A 20,894-nucleotide genomic window follows, 5' to 3' on the forward strand; every position below is an offset into this window, starting at 1 on the left:
CAGAAGCTTGAGGTTTCTGAGAAAAAGCTCCGAAAAGCAGAAGAAAATGGAAAGCAAGGGAGAAAGAGAACTCCGGAGAAGGAATACAGCTTTTTAAAAACGCTCCTAGGGCAGTGTGATTACACGTGTCAACCATCAAAGAACCTCGAACAGAGTGCACATTAATGCGGAAGCGTGTGACGGCGCGCAGAAGTCTAAAAGCCCTAAAGGACTTTAAAGGCATTTTGGGGGGCTTCAGATAACATCGGGATATTATCGCAAGGACCAAAAGAGATAATCGCCTCAAATATGCCACGTGGCATAGGAAACCGCCCTGCGGATCCCCCTGGGTTAGCTCTAAGAGATCCGCTGGCGGATCTCTAAGGCGAATCTCTCCACTTACTTAAGTAACGGCTAACCGTCAACTCGGCCATAATGATCATTAAATGAATCATTAATAGTCTTAACCCGCCAGGTTAAGAGTAACTTGTAACCGCCATTAAATGAGCATTAATGGAGACTCTCTAGTTACCTAGAAGTTACAAATCCATCTACTATAAATAGCCTACGTCTAGGCTATCAAGGTACATTCACTCATACTTACTTTTCGCTAAGCTTTGTCCATTCAGTTTATTCACCATATTTGTTACTGACTTTGGCATCGGAGTGTCCCCGGCCGATCCCAACGGCGCCTCACAGGGACGTGATCCAGTCAGAAGTTTCACTAGTGTTATCAAGAACTTTTTTTAGGCTTAATGTATCAAAACCTGTCAAAAAAAAGTTTGATTTGTTCCTGAATTTATAAAGTGTCCCTGTTACCAATTGGGGACTGCTCAGGTCAGTAATAAGGAACAGACGGATAGACCCATATTTTTCTATCCGGGTAGTTTGTGGTGAAGCTCTTAGCCTAGTGGTTGAGAGCTTACCTATGCCTTGGGAGGTCATGGGTTCGAATCACATCCGGGTCTGGTGGGGATTTTTCTTTCTTCTTGCATGTTTATGTGTTAGATCATAGGAATAAATGAGTCCTACTTGATCGAGTCTGGCGTCGTAGTTAAATCCGAAAGACGGATCCCAATGTCTCGTGGTTAACGTTTATTGCCTTGCAGGTTTAATAGATTTACTTCCATAGCCCTAAATTTGATGTATTAGGACAAAATAGTGCAATTTGTGAAATGATGTAATAATTTTACATTTCAGTATTTATTTATCGCTTTTAAATGCTAAAACGATATCTAATTGAATCTGAAACAGAAATATTATGGTATTTTGAACACATTAATTCAATAATTAATACCCCTACAACAACACATCTTCCTTTCCTTCACTCTTAGATGAGAGGTTTGAAAATTATTTTAAACTAAATTTCGAGGACTTTATATTTCTACCCCCGACTGTACATCTAAGACGCCTCGTTATGTTTCGGGTCTGTTTGGCAATTAGCTGATTATATTAGTTGTTAGCTGATTACCTTTTTTGTTAACTGATTTGACTAGCGGATTGTGTAAACTTGTTTGGTAAAACTTAGCTGATTTGTAATAGTTGTTTGTATAAACTGACAAATAAAGATATAATAAAGACTTTATTTGAGGTTAAAGAGTAATAAAACTCTTTAACCTCAAAACTAGTTTTTTGGACCCAATAAATTCTTCAAATATTTTTTTCACCAAACACTACTGTTAAGGTTTAACTAGTCAAAACCTCTAAAATTGTTAAAACTGTAAGTTTAACCCACATTTATAACAATTTTTATTATTATTAATGAAGCCTTCCATTACACTATTTGCTAGTTTATCCCAAAATCAATAGGGATAAGGTCAAATTTAGTCTTAATGTTTTAAGAAAATTGTGGATTTAGTTATAATATACGAAATAGTAAATTTAATCCTAATGTTTTCAAATAAGATCAATATCAGTTTTATGTTATCGAGAATTTGAAAATATTTATTCACTGTTATTTAACTGTCACATCGGACATTCTAAACAAGTTTATGGATAAACTGAAGTAGTTTCGTACATTTTTAGTTGATTATTTATAACTATATTAGTATATAATAAATATTTTAGAAACTTTCACAAAAAAAAAATTGTGATTAACCTATACGTGGCAGACTTAGTTGTTAGCATTTAATATCTTAGATATAATTGATGTTTGAAAAGTCTGAAGCGATAATTAAAACAGTTTTTTTAATTTTTTAATAATGTGTGGCTAAAATTGGTCTCACTTGGAAACGTTAGGGTAAACTTGTTCATTTCGTACATTAGGACTAAATGTGCACTTCCTTTGAACGTTAAGGCTAAATAATTTCTATTTTATCCCAAATTAAAAGGGTTAAATGCGCCGTTGGTCACTGAACTTAGATTATTGTTTCAATAAAACCACTCAACTTTGAGTTCTGTCTCAATTAGATCACTCCGACTATTTCAGTGATTAGAATGGATGAGAATGATGACATGTGTGACATCAAAATGAGTCAACTCATATATCTAATCGTAACGACAGACGATATCCATTTATGCGCCACCTGGCAGTCACATGTCGATTATTTTCTAAAAAAAATAAAATTAGTTTTTTTTCATAAAAATAAGAGTAAATAATTTATTAGTCTTTTATTTTTTTATCTAACGTACTGTTTAGTCCCTTATTTTAAAAAACACATTTTAAGGTCTCTATCTTTTGTCAATATTAACCCTTTTATATATTTTTTTTAGATTTTTAACCGAACATATCTTACCTTTTAGGACAGCCACAACATAATACAAAATGACCATGTTACTCTGTTATTTTATATATGTCTGTTTATACCAAATATAACGGTTATAAGTCTAACAAAACTAGACAAACAGACCAAAAGGTTAACATTGATAAAAGCTAGAGACTTTATAATGTGTTTTTCAAAATAGAAGGACTAAACAGTGTGTTAGGTAAAAAGTAGATGACTAATAAATTATTTATCTTAAAAATAACCGATATGTAGCTGTCACATGTCGGTTCGGTTAGACATCTAGTTAAATGATGCTCACGTATCAGCGATGACATCATTCCGATGCATTTTAACTACTGAAATCGTCAGAGTGACCTAATTGAGACAAAACTCATTGATTTTATTAAAATAAAATGAAGTTGAGTGACCATTTTGAGATAACCGTGTAAGTTCAGTGACCAATGGTACATTTAACCCCAAATTAAATTAATACATAAGTTTCTGTAGTTAGATCACGTGGCTCAACCTCACTCCTCATTTTCCACCTAACCATCTCTCTCTCTCTCTCTCTTTCTCTCTCGCCATGGAAGATGATTTAGCTGCAATGGAAGTAACAGAAAGTGAGTTTGAGTGAGCAAACTGTTTGAATTCCAGAATAATGGAGAAGAAAGCCGTTACTCAAATTGAAGTAGATGAAATTATCAAGTCTGGTTTATTATCAGTGAAGGAAGCCAAACAATTCCATAAAACCCTAAGAGGAGCAATCTTTGAAGCAAATGGATCAGATTCAGAGCCAAGAGAGATTTGGGGAAGAATTGTAGATAAGAGAATACTAAAGCCATGGCATCCACATGCTCTTCATCAATTGGTTTATTACTCTGTTTATGCTAATTGGGATTCCTCTGTTCATGGACCTCCTCTTTATTGGTTTCCTTCTTTGTGAGCTTTCTAAACTTACACTATAAATTTTCATTTTTATGGGTTTCTTTTCAATTTGTTAATGTTGAGAAGAAATTATCATAGCTAATGCTAATATTTGCTGTTTGGTGACTTGATTAGTGTTTTTTAATAGATGGAATATGTTAGAAGAAAAATTATCGTGTTTTTCACGAACTTTTCTCGGGTACCACTCATTAATTATTAATTATGTTCATTTGCTTAACACAATATATGGTTTTGAAAGCTATAAAACTAAAATAAGTAGTTTTAGATTCCCCTCTATAGAAATAATATTATTAAAAAAATAATCGAAGCAAGCTTGCTCAAGAGAGCTTGTTGATGAACATTATAATCGAACTTGTTTATGTTCATTTGAAATTTCTTTCAATTTGTTAATGTTGGGAAGAAATTAACTAATATTTGCTGTTTGATGACTTGATTAGTGTTTTTGAATAGATGACATATGTTGGAGAAAAACTATCAGTGTTAGTAGTGTTTCGTGTCCGTGTCCATTTCGTTTGTAGGCTATTTTATGAAAGTTATGTTTTAGAAATAACTATGCCCTTGTCCGTTTCTGTGTCCATGTCTATTTCCGTGCCCATGTCCGTGCAATGTAAGTCTTTTTTAGTTCAGGATATCATACTAGATAATACTCTTATGAAGTTCCAAACTTAGGGTTCGCTTGTTTACTGTTTGCTTTCTGTAGTTGTTGTTTAGGATTACTGTAATTGAGCCGAGCCGAGCTTAGCTTTGGCCCCGGTCATCCGCTCGTCAGAAAATGGATGAGCTCCAGCTCGTTTATTTGTTTACGAGAGCGAGTAGTTCGTTAATTCTGTTCATGAACTTTGCTCGCGAATTATTTGAAATTTCTATAGTTTTAAACCTATAAAACTATAAAACTAAAGTTTCAGACAAAACTAAACTACTTGGTTTTACATTTCCCTTTTTATGGAAATAATGTTATTAAAAAAATAATCGAACCAAGCTTGTTCATGAGCTTATTGATGAACATTATAATCGAGTTTGTTTATGAACCTATAATCGAGCTTGCTCACGAGTTTTCAAGCTGAGTTTCTCTGTGTCCAAGCTCGGCTCGTTTATAAATCGAGCCGAACACGATCGAGCTTTTATCGAGCTAAACGACGAGCCGCTCATGAGCGGCTCGGCTCATTTACTGCCCTTTAATGCAAAAACATGTTTCTAAAGGAGGCCCTTAAATTGATTATGGTGTGAAGTCCATATGAAGTTATAAAGGCTAATACAGCTCCGTTTGGAGATTTTGTAGAAGTTGATGTTCAGGAGGCCAATAGATCACTTTAAGTAAGTTTAGGAGGCCAATAGGCCACTTAAGAAGTTAACAGATTTAATAGGTCAATTTAAGCAAGTTCAGGAGGCCAATAGATGACTTTAAGCAAGTTCAAGAGGCCAATAGGTCAATTTAAGCAAGTTATAGATCACTTTAAGCAAGTTATAGATCACTTTAAGCAAGTTTAGGGGGAAAATAGGCCACTTAAGAAGTTAAGAGATTTAATAGATCAATTTAAGCAAGTTCATGGGGTAAGTAGGACGTTTATCAAAGTATAGGGGGCAATTAACTTTTTCTGGACAAGTACAAGGGCCTAAAGATGTATTAAACCAAGTTATAGTATGCAAGTTTTACCTAATACATTCCTAGCTCATTCTACTTCTTTAGAAAAGTCAATTCCCCCTATACCTTGGAAACATCCTATTTACCCCTTCGAACTTGTCTAAATTGACTTATTAACCCCCTAAGTCTATGTAAAAGATAGATTTTGGACAAATTGAAGCAAGTATCACTTTAAGCAACATCAGGGAGCTAATAAATCATTGTAAGCAAGTTCAGGAGCTAATAGATCACTTCAAGAAAGTTCAGGTAGTCAATAGGTCACTTTAAGAAAGTACAGGGTGTAAATAGGATGTTTCCAAAGTATAGGGAGTGGTTGTTTTTTTGGACAAGTACCGGGCTAGGAACATATTAAGCCGTGCAAGTTCACTAGTCAATGTTCAATTTGGTTATGGCTTGAGAATGGTAATACATTTAGTTTTAATCAATGAATCAACCTTTACTTATCATCTCCTAACCTCTGTTGCACGGACACTTCTAGTTAGTAACATTTCTGCGTTTCGTGTCCGTGTCCATTTTCGTTTCTAGGCTATTTTATGAAGGCTATGTTTTAGAAATAACGTTTCCATGTCCGTCTGCGCGCAACATAGCTCCTAACTCATTTAGTATTATGAATGTTCTTTACATGCCAGAGATCAATCGAAACGTACTAACTTAGGACGGGTTATGGAAATCTATGGTCCTAAGTTCTTAGGAGCAGCATACAAAGACCCCATTTCAAGTTTTCGCCTATTCCGGGAATTCTCTGTTCAACATCCAGAGGTAAGGGTTCATATTTTTCAAATGATTTATGAGTTGCATTACATTCTAAATCTGTTGTTTTGCAAATTATTTCCAGGAATACTGGGAAATTTTTCTGAAAGAGCTTTCAATTGTTTTCCATGAAGCCCCAAAGTGTATTCTTGACTCCACCAACAAATCAAAGCCTGGGGGAACATGGCTTCCGGGTGCAGTTCTCAACATCGCTGAATGTTGTTTGCAGCCAGCACATCATCGTGGAAAAACTGACGACTCCGTGGCTGTTGTGTGGCGAGATGAATTTGATGAATCAAATCTGAATCATATGACACTTCGACAACTTCGAGAACAAGTAATGTAATATTCGCGTCTTATGCTTGCTACTACTACTTGTTCGAAATTTTGCATCATAATTGTGGCGAGTTGCTTAATGAAACACAGTAATTTTTATGTTTGTCACATAAAATGCATAATATATGAAAAGGTTGCAAAAAACACTAGGCGCTAGTGGGGCGGATATGGCCCTCGAGGATTAATCGGGGATTAATTGAATTTGTATTTTTTATTTGTTAATCAATAAATTTTTATATAAACTCAATTAAAATATGTATTATTCTATCTAAAAATAATATAAAATTACTTAATATAGAAAAACACATATATTTGTAACATATATCTTTAAAAATGTGCAAACATCAATATTTCAACAACGTAAAAGTGAATTATAATAAAGCAACAAATAAATTCACAATAAAAAAGGCTTTTGTTCATCATCACTTAGACGGCGCCTGGCTGTCTGTCGAGGCGGCTTAGGCGGAGCCCAAGCGCTAAAAATTGCATAGGGGCCAAAAAACACCTAGAAGGACTTATCGGAGAAAATCGGGGTGAATTCTCGATTTCGAGCGTCTAGGCAGTCCAGGTGGCCTTGGTTTTGAAAGTAGGTTAAATTGACTGATAGTGGGTTTAAAGTGCGGGTGCAGGCGGGATATTTAGGACGTCATGTGGTTTTCCCTGGGGCTGTTTTGCGCTAAAATTGACTCCATGTGACGCCCTCAGCGCGGAATTATGGGCAGTGATCTATGCCATTAAAGTGGCTGCTGCTTGCGACTGGTTCCCTCTTTGGATAGAATCAGACTCTCTAGTAACAGTGAATTTGTTGAAACAAAAGAAAGCCGAGGTTCCATGGAACTTGATGGCTGATTGGCTGCTCTGTTTAGACATCATTCGTACCCATGAGGTGGTTATTACTCATGTTTTCCGTGAGGGAAACATGGCCGCTGACTGTTTATCTCGTGCTGGGGCATCAGCTTCGTTGGATCGGTGGTGGAGTGGATCTCCGTCGTTTCGTTCGATGCAGATCTTTAGTGACATTAGCAGAACTTCATATAGGAGATTTTATTAGTCTATTGTTTTCCTTTGTTTGGGTAGTTATTCTTTTTTTTCATTCTTATACTCTTTCTTTGTAATTCTTTCATTTTTTTAATAATATCTGGTTTGCTGGTGATCGGGTTCCGGTTCTGGTTCCAACCTAGTTGGGACGAGGTCGGTTCCCTTTTCCCTGGTTTTCCTGCCTTTACTTAAAAAAAGTGGATGAAACTGGTCTTGTTACTGATGTCTCGCTCATTCTCAAAATGGTCTTTTCTGAAGAATGTGAAGAGCCTTAAAAGATTAACCTTTTTTCGATTCGTAGGTTGGTGGCAAATGCTCTAGATGCAACGTTTACGAAGGGTGATGCAATCGCAATCTGACATGCCAATGACGGTCAATGCTGTTATCATATACTTGGCCATTGTATTAGCAGGATATGTTGTTGTATCAATAGCTGATAGCTTTGCAGCCAAAGAAATTGCCAGTCGTTTACGCATTTCGAATGCTAAGGCCGTCTTTACCCAGGTTGTTGTTCTTTTAATTTATTATGTAGTTCATGAAAAACACAGAATAGCTTAATTTCACTGAATCTGGTTCCTTTAGTGCCTCCTTTTGCTGAAGATAGCTTTGTTGCAAATTTTGGAATGCCTGCTTAGAACCAGCAAACCAAAATGTTGAAAGATTAAATCCAAATTAAAAAGTGAAAAAGCATCACGAGGTCCTGATCATTTCGATTTTAGTGTATTGAGCCCCTTATCTTTTATTTAAACATATTAAGCCCTTTGATCTTTTATTTTATTTTTTTATCATAAGGAAGGACACATATAAACCATTTCCAACATTACTCTTCTCATCGGAGCCCAACAACTCCTCTTCATTTTCCTCGAAGGATTCCATGACTAATCTTGCTCCGAGCCCAGACCCGATCATGCTTACCCTATGGTTAGGCAATGGATTACGCCTAGTGGAAGGGTTCGCTGACGAAGGATCAGATATCTTCTTTTTCTCAATCAAATCCTGAATCTCGTGCTTCAACCTCTCACAGTTCTCAATAGTGTGCCCATAATTACTGTGGAACTCGCAGTATCCCCTAGCTTGTAATAGTGTGCCCATAATTACTGTGGAACTCGCAGTATCCCCTAGCTTGTATCTGCGGAGCAGGCGGTGCCTTGTTATAATGAGTGAGGGCTTTCAACAACCCTTTTTTCTGCAACCGTTCGAAAACTTTTGCGTAGGTCTGCTCGAACTTGGCAAACCGCCTCTTCTCGATAGCGTTAAGATCAAGCACTTTCACTGCGGCAGATTCTGCACTCGCACTTGGCCCTCCGGCACTATATCCAGACTTCGTCCACTTGGTATAAGCTTTCTTCGGCTCTCCGTCCCCCTCAACTGTCAAGGCGCAGCTATACATCTGATTGAAATCGGTAAAAGGCATATACCGCAGCTCACTCTTAATATACGGTAATGTGTTGCTAATCCAAATTAGTTAGTTGTGCACATCTAATTGAGTTAAGAGAGCTTTACTCATTTCTTTTGTATCTTAAATTATATTGTTTTAAGGGTCGAATTAAGATCTTTGTAGTTTCTGTATAACCATATCACACATAAAAAAAACTGCTTCCAGATTGTTAAAAATATAAATTTCGAACGTAGATGATAGATGAAATAAATAAGGCTTAGTACATTTTAACTTTTCCTAAATCTCTACTTACTCCGCCACGTGGATCTTAGGGGGTTAATAGGTCACTTTAAACAAGTCCAGGGATAAATAAGACATTTTAAAAGTATGGGAGGGCAGTTGGCTTTTTTGGACAAGTACAGGGGCTAGGAATGTATTAGGCCAATAAATAACGCTTTGGTAATAGAGTTTTATGTTAAAAACCGACTTTTATGGTTATTAGGGGCTTAACGTGACCAAAAATAAAAGATCAGGGGCTTAGTGTGTTGAAATAAAAATCAGGAGCTCAATGCTCCAAAATGAGAATAATCAAGGGGCTCAGGATATTGCATTGTGGTCATTACTTAGCTTAGGAAATAACATTTCCTGAATTTTTTTTTATTTTCAGGATTTTATTATCAGAGGAGGCCGGAAATTTCCCTTGTATAGGTAAAGACTACTTGCTACTTGTATACTACTTATAAGAGATGAAATTATTGTCTGAATGCTTAAAGTTGCTATCACGGTAACACGAAGGCACTCCCCGTGCTTAATATGCATTTCTAGTACTTCTGCATATTGTTCATACATTGACTGATTAGTAGTATGCAACCGAGTCCTGTTTATATCTGCAATTTATATGAACTTGGCATTTTTTAATTTTTGGCCTTGTTGTCAACTTGATAGTGATGGAACGGAACTAGTTTGAGTTGATAACTTGATAAATAACAATCGGACTAGAGGAGAGTCAGTTTAGTAGCTAGTGTAGTTGAAGTTTTTGATGAACGGTGATGAAAATCCGGCTCGAAATAGAGTTGAATCGAATCGGATGATTCGAATCACGAATTGTAAGATTCTATTCTAATTTAGATTCCCCTGATAGATCCAACTCGAAATAGAGCTGAATCGAATCGAATCATAAGATTCTAATAACAGTTTCGGAAAGCATTAGCATGGTGGCTTCACTTACATGGATCAAGAATAACTGACACATGTTCTAGATCTACCTCTGTCGACACTATTCTACGTCCTCTAAATTTCTATAAAGAGAATCCAGAATGCCTGTTCTGAAAGCTATGGATTTTACCCGAAATTCGACCTGATTTCTGCAGAAAACATGGTAAATGAGCTTTGTATAGTGATACTTGTGCTCAACATTGAAATTGCAAATACTGGTTTAATGTTTGAGTGCTTCCTTGCTGTAACAAGGTTTCCTCGTCATGAGGCGCTTTGAACTCTTCCTTTCTCAGCATGTACCTCCATTATTTATGCGATTTCCCGAGCTGTTGGCTAATTTCAAGCCTGTTTTTCTTATAGTCGTGTCATAGAAGCGGCTCCTCTTAAAGCTATTGTACTTCCCGTGATTGGAAACGATGTAGGAATGCAAGTAAGGAAGCAGGATCTATCATGGAAAGATTTTCTGTCCTGTGTTAACAACCTTCCAAGGTATTTTTTTCTATGATTTCGCCGTGGTATGTAAAACAGCTTATTGCTATCAGAATTAATCATTTTGTTAATTGTTCTAATTAACGGATAATGTACAGCTAATTAGGAAAATTTAGTAACATTTCATGTGTTTATATAATGAAATCCCTTCCTTGCAGACCAAATTATTACTCTGCCATTTATCAACCAGCAGATTCTACGACTAACATATTGTTTTCATCCGGAACAACAGGTAGAAACAGTTATTGAAACATCTATGGGTAAATTTCATACGTGTGTACAATGTTTACCCCATTTCACACTTTGGTGTACCCCATTTCACACTTTGGTGTACAACCTTCATTTTGTCTCACTAATATGTACGACTTTATAGATGACCTCACACTATGGTGTACAGCACGTAAAAATGAAAGTTGTACACCAAAGTGTGAGGTCATCTATAAGGTCGTACATATTGGGTAACCTTTGTACACCACGATATAAAATTTACCCAAACATCTATAGTTAACTCTACTTGACTGTTCCAGTTTAGCATCTGATTGTTTAGCTTATTTTGTTGGCTCAACTAAGGAGAACCGAAAGCTATCGTGTGGACCCAACTTTCTCCAATTCGATGTACCCACGACGCGTGGGCCCACATTGATGTTAAAGTCGGTAATGTTTACTGCTGGCCTACTAACTTAGGATGGGTGATGGGACCAATTTTGCTTTATTCATGCTTTCTAAATGGTGCAACTCTTGCACTCTTTCATGGGTCTCCTCTTGGCCGTGAATTTGGAAAATTCATTCAGGTAACCAGTCGAGCATGAATTTCGGTTTCCGAAAACGTAAAACGCTTTAAGATCAAAGTTCCTGTGCAACATAAAAAAAAGAACTGATTTTACTTTTACACTGTTCAGGATGCTGGAGTTACTATTTTTGGTACAGTTCCGAGTTTGGTGAAAGCTTGGAAGAGTACCAACTGTATGGAAGGCTTAGACTGGACAAAGATAAAGTAATCTTCTCCTTTAACACCAATCTAATAATATATGAAGCACCGATACTTCTAAGAGGTATCCGTACGCGTCGGATACTCCGGCGGTACTGCTAAACAAGTATCCCTTTTTTCTTTTAATTATGGGGATACGCGGGGATACATTTAAAAGTTAATTAGGCAAAATTTAGGGTTTTTTTACATAACTTTACAAAAATAGGGGTTAATATATAAATCTCTAATATAAATAATTAATCAAACCAGCCCGCACCCACTCTTTTATTTGCAAATAAATAAATAACTAAAAGGTAATCATTATAAAGATCATGAAAATGTCTTAGAATAGTCCTTAGACTTGGTAGTTTAAATAGTTTGAAGTATTAAATGTTCGTTTTTATGAATTAATGACTTATTAGTTATTATGAGAGTTGATTATGGTTTTATATATATATATATTGGCGTATCCCCGCCGTACCCTTCTCTCATATTTTTCAAAAACGCGGTTTGCCGTAGCTGTACCCGTACCCGTATCGGTGCTTCATGAAATATTATTTTTTAGGGAAAAGTCCAAACATAACAATTGTGTTTTTGCCGATTTGCAGACGGCTGCCTGTGGTTTTTTTTGTTACAAAAAAGAACTGAGGTGCTCGCCGTTGGCAAAAACCAAGGGATTTTAAATTAACGGTATCAGTTTGACCGTTAATGACCTCAAAATAACAAATTTTCTATTTTGAGGTCATCAACGGTCAAACTGAGACTGTCAACATAAAACTCGTTGGTTTTGCTAAAGGTGACACCTCAATCCTGTTTTTGCAACAAAAAAAACTACAGTAACCCATCTGTGATAAGGAAATGTTTATGCAGATCCTTCTGCTCCACTGGCGAAACCTCGAATGTTGATGATGACCTCTGGCTTTCTTCGAAAGCTTATTACAGACCGATTATCGAATGTTGTGGGGGTACAGAGCTTGCATCATCCTATATTCAAGGGAGTCTGGTGCAGCCGCAAGCTTTTGGAGCATTCAGTGGTCCATCAATGTCAACAGGCTTTGTTATCCTCGACGAAAATGGCGTTGCTTATGTAAGGACAATTCCTTACTTGTTTTATAAATGTGAATGAGTCAGTTTGAATACGAATTTATGTTTCTCTGCGCAAATATTTTAGTTTTTTGATGTATGTGGCAGCCAGATGATCAACCTTGTGTTGGCGAAGTCGGTTTATTCCCGGTGTACCTAGGAGCAAGTGAAAAATTGCTTAATGCTGATCATTATGAAGTCTACTTCAAGGGAATGCCAACGTTTCAGGGAATGGTAGGGTTGTATTTTTTCATGCTTACGACATGATATAGTGCCTGTTTGATTCTCGTTTTTGTTTTTCTTCTTTTTTAGATGTGTTTGATTAGGATTGAGAAACAAGGGCGTATATAGCTATTTTGGAAGGAAAATCAGCTAAAATCTAACTTATTGGTTATTGATGTTCTTAATTTTTTATTCCTTATCCTCGAAAATTGTTATCTATCTTGATTCTTTGAATTTGAATTTTGATTATTGATGTTCTTAATTTTTTATTCCTTAATTTAATCTTTTTGGTTGTTTTGCGACAAAAAGTCATCTCCTTCCCTTAACATGTCTGTTCAAGTCACGTTTTCGAGCTAATCTTAGGCTCCGAACCATGTTTCATAGACAGCAAACTCTCTTGCTACATTGAACTTCAATTTTATCTGTTGATTCTCGTAAAATACTTCATAATCCTAGAGACTCGCATAATAGTTACACTTTGTGATGTTGCAATTTGATTTGCAGCCGCTAAGGAGACACGGAGACATCCTTAAGAGAACCGTCGGAGGCTATTTCATTGTACAAGGAAGAGCTGATGACACCATGAATCTTGGTGGTATTAAGGTATATGATTCTCAAAAAGCACATCAACAACGTTTCTTTACTCTAAATATGTTATGAGCCTAGTGTAAGGGGGAGGTAATTAGCCTGTAGGCTAATTACCACAATCCTGAGGAGGTTTCAGCAAGAAGTGTTGAATGGAATATAACAATGGTTATTCCTACCAGATCCCAAGTTAGGATACAGACTACTGTAGATGACAAAGACTCTTCGGTGTAGGATCTTTGCCACCCTTAGGCCAATGAATAGACACTTGGCTTACGTGATCCACCCTATAGTCCATTGGCGACTCGGAGGTGGGAATCTTGTCTTGGGAAAGAGAGGCAGGATGTCTGCATAGGAACGAGTCCTATGGGGCAGTTGGGCCCATAGCGCTTCTATGAGAATCGATGTTTGATACACAAGGGAATCATGCGGGACCGTATTTGGAAGTGGCTAACAAGTATTGCTTAGGTCTAGCTATACTCTCGTCTCTCTTTCCCTAGACAAGATGCCCGCCTCCTAGTCTTCGATGGACAAGGGTGGATCATTTAAGTCAAGTGCATGTTCTTCGATGAACAAACACTTAGCTCCACGTGATCCACCCTATAGTCCATCAGCGACTTGGAAGCGGGAATCTTGTCTTGGGAAAGAGAGGCAGGATGTCTCCATAGGGAACGAGTTCTATGGATACCATGGGGCAGTTGGGCCCTTAGTGTGCGCTTCTATGAGAATCGAGGTTTGATACACAAGGGAATCATGTGGGACCGTATTTGGAAGTGGCTAACAAGTATTGCTTAAGTCCGGCTATATTCTCGCCTCTCTTTCCCAAGTCAAATGTTCACCGGTCCAAGGGTAACAGAGATACTACGCCGAAGAGTCTTTGCTCCTATACTAGTCCTTATACTAACTTGGGGCCTCAGAGGAATAATTTTTAATATGTTCCATTCAACACTCCTTGTTGAAGCTTTGTCGGGCTGTGCCAATTCCTCCCCCCTCCCCCCTTACACGTAACATGTCGATTCTATCACTTCTTTTAGTTACCGTGCTTGAGCTGATTTTATGAGACATTGAATATTAAACATATAAATGCAGACAAGTTCTGTTGAAATTGAGCGGGTATGTGATCGGGCTGATGAAGGTATTATGGAGACTGCTGCAATTAGTGTAGCACCAGTAGACCGCGGTCCGGAACTCTTGGTGATTTTTGTGGTTCTGAAACAAGGTATAACCAGAGAATCAGATGAGTTGAAAATGAAGTTCTCCAAAGCAATTCAAGCTAACCTCAACCCTTTGTTCAAGGTTAGTTTTCTCTATCAAACTCTTCTCTCCTTAACTATTTCGCACCCGTGTTACATAGAAACTCAAACGGAAATGGACACTGAGAAATGATGTGTAAAAAATTATAGGAAATGGAAATGTTGGGAAAACATGTAAATTATAAAAATACAAGGGTATGTTTATAAATTTTTGGCTTAATACATCTTTAGCCTTCTGTACTTATCCAAAAACCCTGGACTTCGAAAAAGTTTTATTTACCCCCTGAAGTTGCTTAAAATGACCAATTGATTCTCTGAAAGCTACCTATTAGACCCCTGAACTTTCATAAACTGATCTATTAGCCTTCTGAACTTGCTCAAAGGTACAAATTTCAACTTTTCCAAAATCTCTTCTTACTGCGCCACCTGGATTTTAGGGGGCTAATAAGTCACTTTAAACAAGTTCGGGGGTAAATTGTGCCACCTAGATTTTAGGGGGCTAATAAGTCACTTTAAACATGTTCAGGGGTAAATTAAACATTTTAAAAGTATAGGGGGGAAATTGACTTTTTTGGACAAGTATAGAGGGCTAGGGATGTATTAAGCCTAAATTTTTAAAATTATAAGGATGTGTAGAATATAATAGAGGATAAAAAGGAATATATTTTTGAGAGCTTGTAAAAGATGATCGAGAATATATTAGGGATTCATCGGACATGTGATTAGCATTGATCTACTTCAAAAAAACGTGGTCCGAAACGTTTTGTACTAGTTTCGATTTTTGAAACGTGAAACGCTTTAAACACTTTACAATGGTGTAAAGGGGGCAAGTCTTCCCCTGCTAATTTTTTTTTTACAAGAGACTGCTCCTAAGATTCGTTTACTGTTAGGCTAGCCCTCAAATTTCAACGCATTAAAACTATACTTAGTGAAAAGCATTATTCTCTTTTTTGGATGATGCAATTTCTGAATACATTCTGATCATATTTAGGAATTTCGTTGATAGCATTTTCTCATGTTTGGTGACCCAACGCATCTTGTTTTCGTCAAACATGTAAAGAAATTAAAGTTAGAGGAGTTGTTAAAAATTAGCGATATATGGTTAATATGTTATAATAGAATATTTGGAGGACCATATGTGTAATTAACCTCTAACGTGAGCATATTTGGCTTATACTTATCACTATGCAAGTTTTAAGTGGATAAGAAGTCTATAATACTCTCGTTGCAATACACCCGACCAATCAAAAGAATTATGTATACATATCACTTCATAAGAGATGATTGGTGTTAAGAAATAAATGTGTTCAAGTGATATCAATAAATTGGTTGGATGTATTACACCGAGAGTTCTATAGAATTTCTTGGATAAGATAGCGAGTAATTTGTTTTTTTTTTCTACATGCTAATAACAAAAGAAAATAACATATGCATACCCTTTTCGGGGAGTTTCTGATCAGAGGTATCAAAAATGGGTAGTCGTATTATAATCATGTTATATAATTTATATATTCTGCAAGAATATATATGATGAAAATATAATAGAAATGACAATCGTGTTAAAAAAGTTGTTTCTGTAAATTGTGTTATCGAGTTAGAAATTGATAATATTTTGTTAGTGAAATTGTTTTACCATGATTACTAACAGGTAAGCATAGTTAAAATAGTTCCGGAGTTTCCTCGAACGGCTTCTAACAAATTATTGAGGAGAAATTTGAGGGATCAAATGAAGCATGATCTATCCTTTCAGAGTAAACTATAGTTGAAAGCTATGTTGTACGGATACATAAACGAATACCGAAAAAGTTATTTGTAAAATATAACCTTCATAAAATACCCTTCAAATGAAAATGGATACGGACACGAAACAAATATAAAACACAGAAATGCTATTAAAGAGGGGTGTACGTGCAATAGGTTGAAAGTATCGTGAAGTCATTGTAAATTTAAATAATTCCACAAACGTTTTCATATAATTTGGCAATAATTTGTAATATCATTAAATTTGTAATATCCTTCCACTTTAATGGATGTCTTTTGTGTTTGTTTGACCCCATTTCTATATTGTATATGGCATCTACTATATATCCGGCTAGGCTGGGCCGGTCTAGGCCCAACCCGTAGGAAAGCTGGACATGATTTGGCTCGGGTTAGATTGAGCCACATATACAATACATATAACTAGGGATGTAAATGGGGCGGAATTACATTTTCCATCTCGTTTCCCATCCCGTCTCCAAATCCTAAGCGGGAAATTGCAAGCTTGGATAGGGTGAGCAAAACCAGCCCTGAAAGGATTTACATTTTTTTGTCTGCTTTTTGTTGCAAAATAGGAATTGCGTTTTGCAATTTGTTGCAAATCGATTTTTTTTTTTACTAATTAAATCGAGGATTTTTTACTAACTCTCAAATCAAGGATTTTTGGCTAACTCTCAAAACGTGAATACAAGGCATGTTGAGAATTAAGGGAAAGAAATAATATTAATGTGGGCACCATTAATAATAATATTAGAATTTTTGTATCGTTTATTATGAAATAATATTATAAATATCTTCTTAAATCAAGTTGACTCGACTATTTGTAACGATTGCATATTTACTTATTATAATAAACATTTTATAGTTCATTACAAATGTTTTGGTTAACACACAATTGATTGAGTATTTGTAACGAGTTTTATGATTAACCGGATAAAAAAGCTATATTTATCATGTGGTAAATGATTTTTTCGAAAATTCATAACCTCTTAAAGTTTATTTGCATGTTATGTTTCCATTCATTGACACATTTTCATATGTCTGCTTCTCGAGCGATGCACTATACTCTCTCTATTACAATATGTTTATCTCATTTGAACCTTTGTCTTTCATCCCTTTCTTTCGCTTCTCTGATTGCGTTTTCATGGAACCATTTTTCTTATTATTTCGTTCTTGTTGGAGTCTGTTTATTTATTAAGTTTACAAGTAATTTTGTTTTGGTTATATATATGCTTATTGTTTTGTAAATTTGGATTATGGAACAAGTTTTTGTTGTGTTTGATGTAGTTTTCATAGATTTCTAAAATGTGTTGCTCGTCAAATTCATAAGCTCTATCAGATTAAAGGTTTTTGGGTTCTTCGATAACATTTACATTTGACAGCTCCCAAAAGAGGTTTAAGGAGCTTGCAAAAGAGAAGAATAAACTGAAATGACATAATGCATATTTACACTCTTAAACTTGACACGTTTTGCTTAATGACATTCTAAACTTTTAAAATAACTTACCATACATTTATAGTTGGCTTTAAAAACCTATTACACACATATAGTTGACTTTAAAAACATATCTCCAATTTAAGAGCAAAAGACTAAAAGCCCACACTAGGGTTACAAGTCTAGTTAGTACATCTAGGGGTAAAATAGGGGTAAGGAATAATTAATGGCAGTACTGTAAATAAAGGATAGTGGCAAGACAGTAAATAAGAGGTGGCAGCCTGGTTCCTTGCATGAAGAACTTGGGGAGGAAGTATTCCTCAACCCAGGCACACTCCGCGTGGAGGGATTCACGCTCCGCGTGGGTGAGTTCCTGAACTTGGTTCGTGTTGGCTGCTCTTTCCACGCTCCGCGTAGGTGAATCCCTAGACTTGGTTCTGTAACAATGTGAATAGCTCAGTGATTGTTATTCATGTGTAAAACGAATATATACAGAGTATGTGATTACATTGTAGTGAAATACTCATCCTATATCCTAGGCTATAACTAAGGAGTTTAGTTGTGTATTGAATATACAGATAAGTGCAAATAATATACTCTAATACTCCCCTTAGTCTTAAGGTTCGGAGGCCGAACGTTAAGACTATCCCGAAAATCTTCAAAAAGAGGTTGAGGGAGTCCCTTGGTGAAGATGTCAGCGATTTGATACAGAGAGGGGACATGGAGGACGCGAACTTCTCCTTTGGCAACACGTTCGCGGATTAAATGAATGTCCATCTCGACATGTTTGGTTCTGTGGTGTTGAACTGGATTGCCTGTGAGATACACGGCGCTGACATTGTCACAATAAACAATAGTGGACTTTAGAATAGGGCAACGAAGCTCAAGGAGAAGGTTGCGGAGCTAACACATTTCAGACACTACATTGGCAACCCCGCGATATTCAGCCTCTGCGCTTGATCTGGATAGGGTAGGCTGTCGTTTGGCGGACCATGAGATAAGATTGTCCCCAAGAAAAACACAGTAGCCTGATGTCGAACGACGTGTGTCAGGGCAGCCCGTCCAATCCGCGTCAGTGTAGGATGTCAATTGACTCGGGGAGGATGCAATTAAAGTAAGGCCGAGGTCAATTGTACCTTGAATATACCGAAGTATTCGTTTAAAGGCAGCCATGTGAGAGGTCTTAGGATCATGCATGAACAAACAAATCTGCTGAACAACATAGGAGATATCCGGCCGGGTGAGAGTCAGATATTGCAAAGCCCCTGCCAATTTTCGGTACTCTGTGGGGTCATGGTAGGCTGAACCGGAAGAGATGCTAAGCTTCTGTTTAGTGTCGACAGGCGTAATCGCTGGGTTGCATGATTCAAGACCGGCTTTTGCAATTATTTCAGAAGCATACTTTCGTTGTGACAGAAATAAGGAACCAAATGAGTGAGTAACAGAGATTCCCAAGAAGTAGTGGAGCTGACCCAAGTCCTTCATTGCAAATTCTGATTGTAATTTGGAGAAGATAGAGGTTTGAAGCTTGTCAGAAGAGGTAACCAGAACAATGTCATCAACATATAAGAGTATATAAGCTGTGTCGGTGCCATGGTGATAGACAAAGAGTGAGTGATCTGAGATACTGTTTGTGAAGCCCATTGAAATTACAAATGTGGCAAAGCGTTGATACCAGGCCCTCGGAGCTTGTTTGAGGCCGTAAAGTGATTTTTGGAGGAGGCAGACATGATGAGGATGCTTCGAATCTCAAAACCCCAGTGGCTGATGCATATAGACTGTTTCATTAAGGTTGCCATGTAAGAACGCATTTTTGACGTCCAATTGGCGAAGGTTCCAATTCCGAGAAACAACAATACTCAAAACAGCTCGTATGGTTGTCGGCTTGACCACAGGGCTAAAAGTTTCACCACAGTCTACTCCAGCCAATTGTCCTGATCCATTTCCCACTAGCCGTGCTTTGTATCGTTCAAATGATCCATCAGACTTAGTTTTGTGCCTGAAAATCCACCAACTACGAATAACATTAGCATTTTTGGGATGGGGTACGAGTACCCACGTCTTATTTTCAATAAGAACCTCAAACTCATCAGTCATGGCTTGTATCCAATTTGGGTCATGCAATGCAAAGGCTGGTGTTTTGGGAATTGGAGAAATAGCAGGTGACACAGAAGTTGACAAATTAAGCATACGGTGTGGTTTGTGGATGTCGTGTTGTGCGCGTGTTACCATGTTATGAGTATGTGGATTAGGAATGACAGGGTTGGAGGACTCGACAGTACTTGTTGTGCGAGTGGGAGAGGATAAATCGGGAATGGTGGATGGGGAGAGCCGTGGAGATGTGGTGGAGGTGATGGCAGGAGAAACTAAATCAGACAATGAACCGACCGACTGACGGGACGAATTTGTGGAGGAATTCTGTTTTGACGTGGACGAGGGAGAGGACGAGACCGGACTGGTCGACGCAGACGAAGGAGGAGAATGGATAAGGATAGGCGACTCGGACGGACGGGGAGGTGGGACAGACGAGGAGGACACCAGGTATGAAATAGAGAGCAGAACGGGCGTGGACGAGCGGGAAGACGAGTGGACGGGCGACGTTGGGGACGGCAAGAGGCCGTCGGATTGGGACGAGGCGATAGGCGCCTGATGTTTATTTTCTGGTTGCGGAAAAAATGGAAATCGCGTTTCGTCGAACACGACGTGACGAGATACAATGATTTTATTTTTAGATAAATCGAGACATTTGTAACCTCTATGATTTGCTGGATAAGCAAGAAAGACACATGGGTAGGAACGAGCCTCTAATTTGTGACGAGATTGAGTAGGAATGAGAGGGAAGCACAAACAGTCAAATGTCCTTAAATGTGAGTATGAAGGGTCCCGTTGGTATAGTATTTTGGTGGAAGAATGGTAACCCAAGATTCGGTGAGGGTAAATATTAAGTAGATAGGTGGCGATTTCTAGACCGTGTTGCCACAAATGAAACGGAACAGAAGCATAATTCATTATAGTAAGAAGTACATTATTGATGGTTCTAATTGTGCGTTCTGATTTTCCATTTTGAGGTGAAGTATAGGGACATGCGAAACGAAATTGGATACCATTATTTTG

The 20,894-nt window shown here is 37.3% G+C and overlaps 1 protein-coding gene across 1 annotated transcript; it reads left to right on the top strand.

The window, feature by feature from the left end:
- Positions 1 to 3,215: 3,215 nt before the first annotated feature.
- Positions 3,216 to 16,638, top strand: LOC136232856 (probable CoA ligase CCL12). The gene is given in 15 exon segments (XM_066022300.1): positions 3,216 to 3,623; positions 5,901 to 6,030; positions 6,107 to 6,363; positions 7,697 to 7,751; positions 7,753 to 7,899; positions 9,441 to 9,481; positions 10,349 to 10,477; positions 10,636 to 10,709; positions 11,048 to 11,268; positions 11,377 to 11,471; positions 12,315 to 12,531; positions 12,636 to 12,761; positions 13,254 to 13,352; positions 14,424 to 14,630; positions 16,236 to 16,638. Coding segments are annotated over 15 exon segments (2,193 nt in total). The 5' UTR covers positions 3,216 to 3,342; the 3' UTR covers positions 16,350 to 16,638.
- Positions 16,639 to 20,894: the final 4,256 nt, after the last annotated feature.

This window comes from Euphorbia lathyris, chromosome 6 (assembly GCF_963576675.1).
Source record: "Euphorbia lathyris chromosome 6, ddEupLath1.1, whole genome shotgun sequence".
NCBI classification, from domain to species: Eukaryota; Viridiplantae; Streptophyta; class Magnoliopsida; order Malpighiales; family Euphorbiaceae; genus Euphorbia; species Euphorbia lathyris.